This window comes from Sarcophilus harrisii, chromosome 3 (genome assembly GCF_902635505.1).
Source record: "Sarcophilus harrisii chromosome 3, mSarHar1.11, whole genome shotgun sequence".
NCBI classification, from domain to species: Eukaryota; Metazoa; Chordata; class Mammalia; order Dasyuromorphia; family Dasyuridae; genus Sarcophilus; species Sarcophilus harrisii.
This window is the reverse complement of record NC_045428.1, coordinates 224,708,817-224,725,643: the sequence shown is the minus strand read 5'-3', so window position 1 is coordinate 224,725,643 and position 16,827 is coordinate 224,708,817. Positions and strand designations below refer to the sequence as shown.

The following is a 16,827-nucleotide window of genomic DNA, read 5'->3' as shown; positions in this document are numbered from 1 at the left end:
GGGTTACATACGTAAGTCTATACCATATGGACCCATCCACTGTTCATACTTGCCTATTGCCAAGGTCATGGCTTTCAGTTTGTTTCTGACCAGCTTTACCACCATGCTTTTTTGTAACGGAGTGGATCGACAGCAGAGGACTGAACGGCATCTCCTAGCTAGGGAAAGAAATTTATCTTCCAAGGTTCTGTCCAGTGCATAAGCCAGAGTTTTCCCATCAATCACAAGGCCTAGGTTGGGGCATGTAGTAGCAGATGAGGAAGGTGGGTGGAGAGAGGTGAACCCAATGTTCACCTTTCCAAGAGATTTCTTCACTTCACTTGAAAATTTTGTCTCCACATAGTATAAACACTGTTCCAATAAAGCAGCACATGTTTCCTGAAACAAAATTTTAAAAAATTGAATAGCAAAACCAAAATGGCAATAGGACCTAAAGAAAAAATTATCCATTATGAGTTTATCCAAAAGATACACTAAATTTCTTATAGCAAATTGTGATTAAAATTTTTTATTAAAGCTTTATTTTTCAAAACATATGCATGAATAATTTTCAACATTTAGTCTTGTAAAACCTTGTGTTCCAAATTTTTTTCCTTCCCTTCCCCTCACCTCCTCCCCTAGATGGCAAGTAATCCAATATATGTTAAACATGTATAATTCTTCTAAATATATTTCTATAAATTGTGATTTTGAATGAAACTTGAGATATTGATTTAAGAACTTTAAAAAAATAATATAAAATTGTTCTTGTATCATATAAGAGTCTAAACCAATCATTTACTTATATTACAGAGATGGATATTGCAATTCTTCACTATGAGACCCCTTAAAATTCAGTTCAGTCAACATTACTAAATATTTATTCTATCTAGAGGTGGATGGAATGCAAAAATTAAATAGGATATGGGCCTTTTCATGATGGGGCTTTTCAAGCTTTTCAGAGCTTATGATATAGTTTATTGGAAGTAAGGGAAAACATAAGGGGTGTGTGTATATGTATAAATACACACACACACACACACACATATATATATATACATATGAATAAACAGAAAATGAAAAATCTAAGTGAATGAGAGGTTCAAATGTTACATGCTCTTTCAAGGAGGAAAGTGAATCATTGATGAAGGTATTTTAACTGAATATCAAATGATAAGAATTAATTCAGCAGGTGAAACTGAGAGTGAAATTTCCCACACATGGAGAATCATATGAACAAAGGCAGGAAGGTAAGAAAGCACAGGGAATGATTTGGTTTGACTTCATTTTTTTTAGATGGGGCTAAAAGGTAAAAAGGTGGTGTGCTATGTTGGAGAATTATCTGAACATGAAGCTAAGGATCTTAGTTGGTTTTTTTAGTCAGTAATGGAGAGCTGTAAGAGAATCTAGAACGCAAGACTTATACAATTAGATATGTCCATAAAGAAGATTAATCTGGCAAAATGCTAATAAGTCATTTGTATAATAAGTGAGAGAAACCCAGAGAATTATACATTGTTTTTTCTTTGATGCCTCTTGGTTTCTTTGGAAAACTAGAAGTATCTCAGAGTTAGTGCAAAGCATTTGAAAAAGCCACTATGTTTAGCTTCTAAAAAGGGCTATTTTAAGAATTCCTTTAAAACAACGCCAAAAATTATTTATTGAGGCTTTTTAATTGGCTTTAACTGAGATTTTTTTTTTTTTGGCCTTTACCTGCCTAAACTGATGTAGCTGCTTTTAGTCAACAGCCTTTTAGGAAATATATCTAATTATATCTAAGGGAGTTAGATTCAAGTAGTAGAAAGAAGAAAGGAAGGAAATAAGCATTTATTAAACACCTACTATGTGTTAAGCATTATGTTATTTGCTTTACAAATATTATTTCATTTCTTTTTCACGATAACCATGTGAGGGAGGGATTATTATCCTTCTTTTACAGATGAAGAAATTGTAAGATTAAGTGACTTTTCAGTACAGCTAGTAAGTGTTCAAGTAGGGATTTGAACTTACTTAAAATATATGTTAATATGCATTTATTAACCACTTGCTATGTGCCAGGCAATGTGCTACATGCTTTGCAGACACTGTTTGACTTACTCCTCATAATAATCCTGTGAGGCAGGAACTCTTAAACCTCTTTTACAGATGAGGAAATTGAGGCAAACAGATTAAATGACTTGCCCAGAGTTACACAACTATTAATTTGGAATTTAAACTCAGTTCTTCCTGATTTCAGATCCACTGCTCTATTCATTGTACTACTAGCTTTCTAGAATCCTAGGGGAGAGACAATGAGGAGAAAATTATACAAGATATCCTTCCATAAATAAAGGCCTGGGGGATAGAACTTTTGAGAAAGGCTACCAGTCTCCTACTGAACAATAAGTAATATGAGGGCAAGGATTGGGTCCTATATTTTTTGTAAGCTCCCACGGTGCCTTATACAATATAGGGTACATAATAAATACTTTATGAGTATTGTATGAATAAATGGAAAGATTATTCCTTAACTAAACTTAGAGATCAAAAAGTCATCCAAGGATTCTTGTTTGTTCACTTTTTTTTTTTTTAAATTTAATAGCCTTTTATTTACAGGATATATACATGGGTAACTTTACAGCATTAACAATTGCCAAACCTCTTGTTCCAATTTTTCACCTCTTACCCCCCCACCCCCTCCCCTAGATGGCAGGATGACCAGTAGATGTTAAATATATTAAAATATAAATTAGATACACAATAAGTATACATGACCAAAACGTTATTTTGCTGTAGAAAAAGAATCAGACTCTGAAATATTGTACAATTAGCTTGTGAAGGAAATCAAAAATGCAGGTGTGCATAAATATAGGGACTGGGAATTCAATGTAATGGTTTTTAGTCATCTCCCAGTTCTTTTTCTGGGCATAGCTGGTTCAGTTCATTACTGCTCCATTAGAAATGATTTGGTTGATCTCGTTGCTGAGGATGGCCTGATCCATCAGAACTGGTCATCATATAGTATTGTTGTTGAAGTATATAATGATCTCCTGGTCCTGCTCATTTCACTCAGCATCAGTTCATGTAAGTCTCTCCAGGCCTTTCTGAAATTATCCTGTTGGTCATTTCTTTCAGAACAGTAATATTCCATAATTTTCATATACCACAATTTATTCAACCATTCTCCAACTGATGGACATCCATTCAGTTTCCAGTTTTTAGCCACTACAAAAAGGGCTGCCACTGTTTGTTCACTTCTAAAGTAACTTTGTCTGCCTCATCTTGTTTTTCAAAGTAGGAGTGACTTGTCACTAAATCCTATGCTGTATTTTCTTGGATTACATGCCAATGAATACCAGGGCAAACTCTGCATTCACAAAGCCCAGATATCAATATTATTGGTTCAAAAGTTTAAGCAAACTAGCACTAACAATGGATAGAATGACAAATGATTCTAATTGCCAATAATTCAGAACAGGAGCACTTAGAAAGGAATTGGGGAGGAGGGAAGGAAGCAATCCCATCTTTTATCACAGTTGTCAAATCAATCACTTACTTGGATTTCTCCTTAATGCTCTTGGGATGCTGTGGAAACCAGGTTGCCACCATTATGTTGCATGAGTTAAGAGTCAGTCCTTTACAAAAATCTGCTTACCTGTGATTCAGCATTCAAAGTAATGATTTCTTCATCATGGTCTAGCAGTTTGCAGGCATAGGCAATATTGACAGCTGTTTCTTGTTTGTCTCCAGTGAGAACCCATATCTGCAGTCCAGCTTGTCTCAAGTTAGCAATAGTTTCTGGGACGCCATCCTGTAAGCGATCTTCAATGCCCGTTGCACCTAATCACAAAAATATCGTTCCATCATACCAGCCCTAGATATTAAATCTGGCCTGTAAACCTTAATTTGGAATGAAAATCAGTCTCCCATGGGAACTCATTTGTGAATGACATTTAGGCTAGCCTTTTTCAACTTTGAACCTGCAGCTGGCCACCGTTTGATTTCTTGAGGGCAACTTTGATATGACTCATTATTAGGGTACATAGCCAGGGCTTTAAATAGCTGTCAAAATAAAATATGGTTGGGAATACACTGGAATTATTGCCAATTCAGAGAACCTTAATTCTCGGCAATTGCAACATAGTACCTTGAACAAATTTTTTGATTCTTGTTATGATTATGTGTACTTCTAAAACCTTTTCTGATAAATTTTTGGATTCTGTTAAGGAGATGGTAAAAATGATAATTTCTCTCTTCTCTGCCCCATTGAGGGACAAAAAAGTTTAAAAAAAAAAGAATGCCTTTAATTAATTAACTAATTAATTCATTTTGCTGAGTCAATTGGGGACAAGTGACTTGCCCAGGATCACACACTTAGGAAGTATTAAGTTTCTGAGGCCAGACTTGAACTCAGGTCCTCCTGACTTCAGGACTGGTGTTCTATCCAGTGCATCAACTAGCTGTCCTGAATGCCTTTAATTTAATAAATTTCTGGTGAAAGTGAAAAAATCTCAGGCCCTTTCCTGTTCAGATGGCTGCAAACACATACTTTCCTGACAGAATATCATTCTTAATGTACTCAAAATGTGATATTGATAAATAAAATGGAGGATAAGTTTAATTTTCATTTATAATACTTTTAGCATATTTCTTTTTCTATGTGTCCATGACATAAGAGTTGTGTCCAACTCTCTTTAACCTCACTTTGGGGTTTTCTTAGCAGAGAAAATTGCTATTTTCTTTTTGCTCTTTGTTATCTTCTTAAGCTCATTTTGCAGATGAGGTAACTGAAGCAAAGTTAAATGATTGACAGAGTCACACATTTATTAAGTGTATGGATTTGAAATCACAAAGATGATTGATTCTTGATTCTAAGCCCAGTGCTCTAGAAAATGTGTACTCATACGATGAAAAAACCACCTGGGTTAGTGGACTAACTAACAGAATACAAGTTTCTCAGTTCTGTCACAAACCAAGTAACTCTCTGTGGTTCAGTTTTCTCACCTATAAAATAAAAGAAATTGGACTGGAAGACCCATAAGATGATGTTCAACTCTAAAAATCTTTTTAGATGAATAAACAAATATGACCCACGGTAACAGCTTTCTGTACAATCAGAACTAATTCAGCTCTTAGGATATATATGTAATCTGCTTGACTGTAGGCCTACACTCACTAAAATAACATGAGTTCTACCACTTCAATCCTTCTACTCCATTATCAGTTGTCCTAAGTTTGAACTAACCATAGAAAATAACTGCAGCTATAAATGGAGTTTTGAAAATTATAACATTAGTTTCAAAATAAAATATAACTGAAGATAAATAGTAAATCTGTGGGAACAGAGGTCTTAGAATTGTCTAAAGCAAAATATCCTTCTTCAGTTTTCCAAGGTTTGCTTATATGATTTATGAGACTTTGGATAAATGCCATTCTCTTTACAACATGATTCTTGAGAATGCCAGGCATTTGGAATATTATATTCATTTATACTACTTTTAGCATATCTCTTTTTCTTTGGGGATTAAAAATGTTTTTGTCGTTATTCTTTCATGCAGTTGTATCCAATTCTTTTTAACCCCACTTTGTAGGGAGTTAGTGAGAGTTAGTGCTCCTATATATCACTTGAAGACAGATGCTAAGAAGCTTTTAATGAGAGAAAAGAAGGGTTTCACCAACTGAAGATTTTTAAATGATGAGGGTGGAAATTAACCAGAATGTGGAAAATAGAATGGCATCCTATGAATGAAAGTTCTTGACTTCCACTCTAAGACAATCCCTCCATCTCCCAAGTAGCTGGGAAAGAAAATTTCAGAGCAGGGATAGGCTTTTCTTTGTGTCCCCAGCATCTAGCTCAATATAAATGATGAGATTGATGTAAACAACCAAATTATGAGACTGAGGAAAGCAAATGGTACCAAATGTTGGAGTTCGGTTATGTGAAGAATTCATAATGACCTTTATCTTTGGCAAAAGATAAGTTTACTTAGGAGAAAACATTACTGACAAAGTGAAGAAATACAACAGACAACAGGAATGATGAATATGAAATAGATTTGGGAAGGCATATTTGGGAGGGAAAAGACAGTAGAACTTACAATTAATTAATCAGAAGAAAGGAAATACTCCATGAGGTGGAAATATGCCATTGGCTGACAGACTAAATCCATAGAGGAGTTTAGTACCCTAAAAGAGTTAATATAAGAAGTAGGAAAAACACCATGAGGTAAGGGGGAGGGATGAGTTAAGGAAAAATACCATAAGTCATGGAGGAGAGAATATAAGAAAGATACCAATTTTATTAAGTGCCAGTTATACATAAGGGATGCAAACCAATAAAATAGGCAAGCATTTATTAATCCCTTAGTATGTTCAAGAAACTGGATTAATATCCAATATTATGTGTATATGCACATACATATATAAAACACACACACACACACACATATATATATATACAATATAAAGACAAAAGTGAAAAAATCCCTGCCCCCAAAGAACTTATGTTCTAATGGCAAAGACAACATTTACATGTGAGCATATCACGAAATGATGAAAAGTGGTTTGGGGAGGAAGTTTAACAGTGGCTGGGGGACTCAGTAGAGATCTCATAAAGAAGGTGGCTGGCTAAAAAAGCTAAATCCTGGAAGAAACAAAGGATTCTAAAAGATGGTGATGAAGAAACAGTATGTTCCAGGCATAGTGTTCAGCTAGTGCAAAAGAATGAAGATGAAGTGGTCAATACACCTATGGTTGTAATTCAGAGTTCAAGGTGGGGAGTACAGAATATTAAGACTAGACAGATAGGAAGGGGAATAGGTAAGAACAGGTATTGAAGAGCATTAAATGTCCAACAGAGTTTATATTTAATCCAGTGATGTTTAATAGGGTCTAAGGGTAACATAAGATTCTGTTACATTTTAGGAAAATCACTTTTGATAGCTATGTAAAATATTGTAGTGGGGAGAAACTTAAAGCATAAAATCAGAAGAAGGCTGTTGCAGTAATTCAAAAACTAGAAGAGAGCCATACTGGGAGTAGTAGCTGAGTGAATGGAAAAGAGAGGACATACACCAGAGGATTGCATAGAGACAGAAGCAATAAGATCTCCAAGAACAAAAACAAAACAGCCCAGCCCTCAAAAAGCTTTGCTTTACATTCTACCAGAGTAGAAGAGATTTAGAGCATTTTTCTATGCCATGGTCTCCTTTTACAATCTCATGATACTTATATACCTCTTCTCAGAATAATGTTTTTAAATGAACAAAATCAAATAATTAAAAAGAAAATTAATTATACTAAAATGTTATTACTGAAATTATTTTTTACAGTTTCACAGACCAAAGGTTAAGAAGTCCTAATATAGATGAAAAATACAGTATAAGGAAAGTTGAGGCGGGGGAAAAAAGCACTTAACCTAAATAGTGAGAATCAAGGCAAGCTTCACAGAAGATATGACACATAGGCTGAGATCTGAAGGAAGACAAAGAAGCTGAAAAGTAATGGATAGGAAGAATATATCCTAGTCAAGGAGGACAGCCTTTGTAAATGCAGAGTCCAGGAAATGAAGGGTTGAGTTTGGGCAACAGCTACTCTAAAATGAGAGGACTGGACTGATATTCCAATTCTATATCCATGAAGCTATAAGATGGGAAAGTATATGTCCATCCATAGCATAGAGATTAAAATAATTCTGTATTTATTCTGAATTATTTTTAGAACTATCTTCTTGAATCATTTAGCTAAAAACACAAGCAGAAGGCTGGTGAGTGAAAAATAATAAGCAGGAGAATAATGTACCCCAAGGGAATGATGGGAAACTTGGGGAATAATGCATTTCAGCAAACTGGTCTTGACTTCTAATCTAGTTTGGCTGGAATGAAGAGTTTATGAAGGCAAATAGCATGACATAAGGCCAAAAAGGTAGGTAGGAGCCACAATGTGGAAGAGGATTGTGAGGAAAGCACTTTGTAAGTCATAAAGCTACCAAATATTATTATCATGGTGATTCAGTCATTTTTCAGTCACGTTTGATTCTCTATAATGCCATTTGGGGTTTTCTTGGCAGAGATAACTACAGTGATTTGCTATTTCCTCCCCCGCTTAGATTCATGTGACAGATTAGGAAACTGAGGCAAACAGGGTTAAATAACCTCCTCAGGGTCACCTAGCTATTGTGTGTGTTTCAGGCCAAATTTAAACTCAAAGAGATGTCTTCTTGACTTTAACCCTGGTCATCTATCCACTGTGCCCTTAATCGCCCCTTTTATCATTACTTAATGTTAACTTGAATATGATAGGAAACACAGAAGCATTTCAAAGGGAATGCTGGCAAATCACCAAAGTTCATCTTCCTTTTATATGTCTGTGCAATGAATATAAATGGTATGTCACAGTTTTCATGTTGACCCATGAAAGCTTGTCCTTTTTACCTGACAAAATGTGGGATGAGGAGGACAATTTAGAATATTTAGTAAGGCTTTATGCTTGTTTTGGTATTTCTCTCCATCTATGGAAATTCATTTAAAGAGTCTGCTTATGATACTGTGTGAGGAAAGACCTAAAGATAGGCTGAAGGAGCTGACTGTTAACTATGGTCATCTATCTCCCCACTTCATGGTGTTGGAAAATAGATTGGCTGCCCTTTGGGCACACAGTCCAAGGCTATCCCCAGGGGTTTCTTTGAATAAACTCTGAATCATGGCTAATTTAGTTACTGGCTGGAGTCATGTCAAATATAGCTCAGAAGCTTATTTTCTTTAAAGCTTTTCTCTAAAAAGCCTTGTTGCCATTAGATCCAGCTTTAAGCACAGTTACCCAATAGGTGTAGATTGGTCTCCAGGCGGATTGCAGACTGGAACAGCAGCTCATCCCTGTTCTCCAGTGAGGATTCTGCTTCCAAGTGTCTTTGTAACCAGCAGGCATATTCTTCTTTACTTAGAACCTATTTGAAAAGGATATTTAGAGACTATTTCAGACACTAGGTGAACATAACTGAATACCATAAAATAAAATATATAGAATTACAAAGAAAACTAATTATACTGAAATATTATTACACATACACACACAGAGAGAGACACTCATTTAAAGGCCACAGACCCCAGATTAAAAACTCCTGATATAGATAAGAATAGTACAAAGAAAATAGACAATTTTGTGTGTGTGTTCATGTACAAAAAATGCTTCTTCTTTCTCCCTCCCCAACATCTGATTTATCAGTAGAACTAAGGAGATTCTGACCATTTTTGCCTTTCCGCTATAAATCAAAGCTGACTTACCTTCTTGGCAATACATAAGGTACGCAATCCATCTACAGCATAGAGGTTTAGATAATTTTGAGTTTTACTTTGAATTTTTTTTTGGTGCTTTCCTCTTGAGTCATCTAGGTAAGAAGAGGAGCAGAAAACCAGTGAGTGAAAAATAACAAGCATTAGAACAATGCACGCTTTTTTCTTAATGTCTGTAAGTGGCTGCTAGAAGCCTCCTGTGGGGAAAACCCTGAAAAGCATTTGATTGAGAAACATTTCTCCAGAGCTATAGCTTACATTATTCACTTGGTTTTTTCCCCCTAACTAGCATCAAAATCTATGCCAAAATTGCTCTTGAGGTTCTTATCCAATATCTAAAATGGATAAAGGCTCTTTTTTTCCTCCCAGATGCTCATGAAAAAGTTCCTTTAAAAATTAGATTATATTTGTGAATAGTTTAAAATTTTTAAATAATATTTTAATCATTGTTTGATTGTTAGTTTATTTATTATAAATCTGAGGTAGAGGAAGTAAGTACAAGATAAGCAGTTCTCTGTAAATAACATTTTGCATTCTATTAGTTACTAGGGCAGCTACATAGTGCAGTAGATAAGAGTGCTGGGCCTAGAGTCAGGAAATCTCATCTTCCTAAGTTCAAATATGGCTTCAGAAACTTACTATCTGTGTGATCCTAGACAAATCACTTAACCCTGTTTGCCTCAGTTTCGTTATCTGTAAGAAGAGCAATAGAGGAAAATAGCAAACCACTGCAGAATCTTTGCCAAGAAAACCCCAAAGGAGGTCCTGAAGAGTTTGAAAAACTATGAAACAATTATTTACTAAAATTCTTTGATGTCAGATAGCATGGTATAATGGAAAGAACAATTATATCCAAATTCTGACTGCTACTTACTATCTGTATGACCATAGATAAATAAGCTACTGTACTCCTCAGTTTGCTCATAATATACAATGAGGTTAAGAACAGTTCTTCCTGGAAACCTCACAGGGATATTATGAAGTTGAAATAAGATAATGTAGATAATACCTTGTTAACCTGAAAGTGCATGCAATTAACCATATTTGTAACTTCCTCTTTTGGCTTCTCTCAAAGAATCTATTATGATTCTAACATATCCATGGCAGATCATGGCATGTATTTTATGCCATGACAAGCAATACAAAAGGTATCACCAAAGAGACCTATGACCCAAAAATAAGGTGGGTAGGTAACAAGAGCAGATGACAAACGACAACCTGTGTGAGCCATTAGTAGCCATGGAAAAGTGGTTGTTATCCTTTGGGCTGGGAGAAATGACATTACTAAGCTGGGGTCTAAATATAGTGTGTCTGACTGTAGCTGATCAGACAATATGAGATTGGAAGGCTCTACCACCGATCAGGCACAAAATACTCCATGTGAATGATGTGATATAATGTAACTCATGTAACATCCAGAGACTTAGAGGAATATCCCCAGCAGGTTTGGGAGGACCTGTGGAAGATTTATGGGATTTCATTAACGAGAACACAGGATTATGTATGGACAGGTCGTAGTCCATAGCACTGGAGAATGAATAAATAATCATTATTATATGTTTACTCTATGCCTAAGTACTTTGTTAAATGCCTGGAATACAAAGAAAAAATCAAGACAGTCTGCAAGCTTATATTCTAAGGAAGAAAATATATATAAGATAATCAAATGAAGTGTGGATGGACAGACCTATAGGTTCTGGGGGAAAAGAAAATGACATGGCCCAGGAGTCTTTAGAATTCATTGGTAGGTGAGATAGCAGTGCCCTGGAATGGGTAAGAGATACAACCTAGAAGACTTTAGGAAGCAATGTCAAAGAAGATAATAGGGCCTGCTGGTATGGTATGGTAGTTATCAAATCACTGCTTATACAAGCTTTTTGAAGAGCCATGTCCACTTCCTAGGGCTTGTAAGGGCCTGATTACTACCACTAGAAAGGGGCAGGAAGGGGCTAGTGGAGCTATGGGTCTAAGTACAATGGGAATCTGGGGTTCCTCTTTCACAATGAAAGCACCAACATTAGTGAGCATTCTCACTCACTTTCTCTCTTTCCCTCCCTCCATTCTTTTCTCTCTCTCCCTCTATTCTTCTCTCTCTCTCTCTGTCTGTCTCTCTCTGACACACACACACACACACACACTCTTAAAAAAACTAAACCTTAGAAATCAAAGAGGAATAGGGAAATATAAATGACATAATTTAAGAATATAGATTACAATCGCTTAACTTTTTAAATAAATTTAAATAATTTTGGTTATAACAAATGTAAACTATATAAAGTCCTTATAGAGGGTTTCCCCAAATTCTTGCTAGAGTTTTAAGCTTTAATAAAGATGTGAGCATGGCTCCTCAAGGCCTGTTTTCTTGTAGCCAAGATCCAGTAGGTCTCAGAAGCCCAGAAAGGCTTAAAAATAGTGTAAAGATGCTGTTTTTCCCCCTGTCATCCAAGAAACAAGCTATCATAAGTTTGGAAAGACAAACTGCCAGAAGATTTAGTCGTCTAGATGATAATTTTTTTTTCCTGTTTATAGCAGCACCATGAAGGCCAACTACAATGAGATTGCAATCTGTGTTGGTGATGGCAGCAGCCATACCAATGAATCATATCTCCTTGAAGTATTGAGGTATAAATGTCAACATGTTTTATATCATTTTAATGACACTCTCAATATTGGCCTGATGGGAAACTGGAAAGGAGAAGAATGGATTGAAAGAAAGGCCTAAGAGCTTCCAATGAAAATACAAAAAGCCAAACATAAATGTGGGTCAGAAATCATTTCTAAAGTTTTGATAAGATTCTCCACCGGAAATAACTCTGGCTCCAAAGAAGAATCACAAATCAGGTTAAAGTCCCACTTGATACTTTAGTAAGTCATCTTCTATGGACATCACGTTTCTCCTCTGTGAAATAATGGAATTGGACTCTACGATCTTGAAATGAATGCTTCTATAAAAAACCTGGTGGATTGGGAACTTTTTATTTTCTTAAAAAAAAAAAAAAAGCAGCTCCTAAAGACTACAGCTAGATTCCAATTTGTTTGAATAATGAATACCCTTAAAAAGTCACATCTATTCAAATTTGTAATATATGAAATTATAATTGTGTAAAATATGGTAATTGATTCAAGCCCAGTGGAAATACGTAGTACAAATTCAAATTATTTGACTACTTCTGGTGATTCATTATTTGCACAAATCTCGAGTCTTCCCAAAGTAATCTGTTCCAGTATTTGCTGATCCCTATTAAAAAATAAAAAGAAGAATCACATAAAAAGGCCTTTCTTTTTATTACCTGGCTGTAAGAGAATAACCACTTGAGGGCCTTTATTTCTTGATTTGATTGTGAAGGAGTAACCAGAGGTGCTGCTAATATATTCCAAAGTTCATACTGCTCTGTTGTATGAGTATGCCATTAGAATACTATTCAAGGAGTATTTGGTAATTAGTTCTTTTTTTTTTTAGTCCAACCCTCTTATTTTATTTTATTTTTCTAAATAGCATTTTTTTCTGAATACATGTAGGGATAGATTTTGTAAAACTTTTTGTTCCAAATTGTTTCCTTTCCTTCCCTTGCCTCTCTCCTCTCCAAGATACAAGCAATATGATATAGGTTAAATATGTACAATTCATTTAAATATATTTCCATATTTGTCATGTTGTGCAGGAAAAATTAGATCAAAAAGGAAAAAAACCATGAGAAAGGAAAAAAAAACAAGTAAGCAAACCACCACCACCAACAACAAAAAGATGAAACTACTATTCTTTGATCCACGCTTAGTCTCCATAGTTCTCTCTCTCTCTAGATATAGATGGCATTTTCCATCTCAAGTGTATTGAAATTGTTTTAAATCATCACATAGGATAACTATTTTTGAATTCATGTGTCAGCTCTTGTTTACTGCTGTATTGAAATGTCTTGCCATGATTTTCCTAAAATCCACTAAGCAAAAATTCCACAGTAGCATTCTTCATTGTGTTCTAATTCCAGGAACCTTCAGTGGTTAAAGCAATCACAAGGCCAATCTCTCAATAGTACCCATAAAATATCTGTCACAAGATAAATTTCTATTAATTTCAGTTACATGAATAATAGATGCTATGGAAGATTAGATGTAGGAATTAGAGGTGAATTTGGCTTTTATTCAAAATAAAATACCAAGTTTTCAAAATGTATTATTTTTGGTGTTTTTCATTCAGTCAATTACAATGAGAAACTCACCCTTCTTTAAAGCTGTTCAAATATACTTTTCCTAATGGTACTAGATTAAATTAATTTTTCTTTCAGTTCATTAAAAACAGCTAATTTCTGTTCAATTAAGTTAAATTGTAATTGTCATTCCCTATATAAATCAAGAGAGAAAAAAGGAAAGAGATTATACAGTATGGAGAAGGGCCTACTAATAATTAAGAATAGTTCAAATCTTACAAAGAATTTTCCTCTCATGATAGAATAAACCATATTATATTACCTCGGGTATTTAAAACAATATGTAAAGAATAAGTAAATGTTAGCTTTTATTATGAGTTGCCTTCAGTTTTTCAGTGCTCTCATTGAAATATCAAAATATTTTTTCTTTGACTATAATCACCTTCTGGGTACAAATATTTATATTTTGTGGCTTTGAAATTAAATATTTTTATATGTTATGAACTTAGAATTTTTCTTTACTCTCCCCCTCAAATAAACGAAATACTGTTATTTAGAAAATCATGATATGAGATATATGATTTCAGTGGAATAATTTTCAGGTGAAGAAACACAGGCAGACACCTTTTCTACAATTTAATATCCTTATGGAGATGATTTGAATACTCAGAAGTTAAATGACTTAACTCAGGATTATATATGCCATTATATATCAAAGACAAGGCTTGCAACTAGGTCTTTCTGATTGAGAACAACTTTCTATCAATCACATTTATAATGTCTTTGAATCTGGAGAACAGCTCTATTCGTTTCACAAATTTCTAAAATTCATATTATTTTGTGTGCTTCAACAGGGTAAAGATGAGGATTTTCCTATGTAAAATTATGTGTGTCAATATTTCAAGCTAGAGTCTTAGGGTTAAACACTGGGGGGCCCAGATTTTATTTATATATGTAAGTTCATAAACACAAGATAGAACAACTGGTTCCATTAGCAATGGAGGTCATGTTGAAGATGATACCTTACACCCATTTTAGCCCTTGGGTGTGATCTACACATTTGCACCTATATCACTTGATCCTCACAGCTGTCTTATGAGATTGAGAGATTCCACCAGGAATTATTATCCCATGTTGGAGATGAACAAACTAAGTTCAAAGAGAGAAAGTACTTTTTAATCTAGGTACTTGGGTCTTAATCTCTGAACTAATTAAAAAAAAATATCAGTAGAGCTATTTGGCCTGGAAAAGATAAATATTTGAAAAATTCTTTTATATTTACCACTTCCCTCATGTTGACTTAAGAGCATCTTAGAAAAAAATTTAAATTAATTCTAGTTAAAAATAAAATATTTTTGTTTGGTAATACAAATATCATTTTCCCTTTTTATTTTTGTTTCCATTAGGAAATGGCCCATTCCAAAGCAGTATAGTAACTGTTTTGCAAATTAGGCTTAAAGTAATGCCTAAAACCCTTCAGAATTAAGGAAATTAGCATTTATAAAACATCTATCATATGCAGGGCATCTCATAGCTGCACGTAGTTGTAGCTCATTAGATAGAAAGCCAGGCCTGGAGTGAAGAAGACCTGAGTTCAGGGTTGATCTCAGACATTTACTAGTTGTGTGATCCTAGACAAGTTCACTTCACCTTGTTTGCCTTAGTTTACTCATCTAGAAAATAAGCCTGAGAAGGAAATGGCAAAGCATTGTAATATATCTGCCAAGAAAACTCCATAAGGGATCACAAAGAGCTGGACATGACTGAAATGACTGAACAAGAAGAATTTAGTGGACAAATCATTGGAATACAAAGAAAGTTGGCTGGAATCATTCTAAAATTAAGGGTGCCAGGTGTCATTTTATATGAAATAAAAATGACTTTTTAAACACTGAATATTCAGGCATAGGAAGGGAGAAAAGAGACCAAAAAGGCCATTTGAGAATTCATGGATTACCCAAAGGATAGCATATATATTTGATGACTGCCTCAATACCTTCTACATAATAACAAAAATCCTGAGCTGAAGCAGACAGGAATTCTAATTCTATGGAAGAACCTGCAAACTGGCTACCAAATAGCAACAAATATTTATTTCCTCCTGTTTTGGATTGTAACAAATACTAAAATACCCAAGGAAAATCTTGGCAAAAAAATAGCACCATTTTTGCTGCTATTCAATCATTTTTCAGTTATGTCCAACTCTTCGTTACCCCATGTGGGGTTTTCTTGGAGAAGATACAAGAGTGGTTTGTCATTTCTTTCTCCAGCTTATTTTACAGATGAGGAAACTGAGACAAATAGGATTAAGTGATTTACTTAGGGTCACAAAGGTACTAAGTGTCTGAGGCCAGATAGGAACTCATGAAGATGGGTCTTTTGGATTCTAGACTCAGCACTCCAACCACTATATCATTTAGCTGCTTCCAGAATTAGGAAGATCTGTGTTCAAATCTAACCTTAAAACTGCCTCAGTGTCCTCATTTGTAAAGTGGGAATATAACAACACCTACCTCCTAGGGATACATCAAGGATCAACCAAGAAAATATTTGTAAAGCCCTATGCACATGTACCTGGCACAAAGTAGGCAATATACATAAATATCTACTATTATAATGTCTAACTTGTACTATAATAACATGCCACAGTAAGGTATCCATCTAGAAAGAATTTCTGATTTTCTCAATCTTTTGATTTGTGCTTTCCAATAATATTGGTCTAATTTTTATACAGACCTGTCCAACAGGGCCACATCTGAAATTCTCAGGAGTGGCTTAAGATTGTGACAAAGGCTCACTTTCTGCCTGTCCATGCTATATGTATCTGATAATCAATAAGTTATATATTATGGATAAAGTGGAGTGATGAAGAAAAGTTTCTACCTTTAAAAAAAATTGTCAGTGACAAAATTTGTGTGCATTTGTGAAATCCACTTTTTAATTATGAAATTTTACAAAGCTATATTATAGCATAACTGCCTTTGGTAGATGTTACAGAATTTAAGGTTGGGCTGTTTCTCATTATCTGAACTTCCTGAATATTAGTGGTCACATCCAAGTATACTCCCAGAAAGTCCCCAGAACAGGAATAACATGAGAGGAAGCAATGATGGCCTAACAGCAGGATATAAGAGCCAGCAGCATCCCAACAGTGACTGATCACACTATGTGGCTTTCCTTCCCTGTCAAAACCATTTTATTTTGTGTTACAATGTGAAGAGGCAAGAGTTCCCTTCTCGTGATGCCTCTGAAGGCTTCGAAATGGAAGTGGATAGAAGAGACTCAGGGGAATGTCTGTCACACAAGAAGCCCATGTTGTTTTAGGGATAGTTGGAAAAGGCTCACCAGGTAAGAAACTTCATATTTTTTGTGTTTGTGTCAGCTGTTAGAGGATGGGAAGCCACTTACTTTTCTTCTTCTTATTCCTTTTCTTC

The 16,827-nt window shown here is 34.9% G+C and overlaps 1 protein-coding gene across 1 annotated transcript in view; it reads right to left on the bottom strand.

Moving 5' to 3' along the window:
• Nucleotides 1-16,827, bottom strand: part of ATP10A (ATPase phospholipid transporting 10A (putative)) — a 259,763-nt gene that overhangs the window by 21,440 nt on the left and 221,496 nt on the right. The window contains exons 11-14 of the mRNA XM_031959101.1: nucleotides 9,240-9,343; nucleotides 8,776-8,902; nucleotides 3,614-3,798; nucleotides 54-378 (exon numbers count right to left, since the gene is read on the bottom strand). Coding sequence (XP_031814961.1) covers nucleotides 54-378; nucleotides 3,614-3,798; nucleotides 8,776-8,902; nucleotides 9,240-9,343 — 741 coding nt within the window. The remainder of the gene's footprint in view (nucleotides 1-53; nucleotides 379-3,613; nucleotides 3,799-8,775; nucleotides 8,903-9,239; nucleotides 9,344-16,827) is intronic.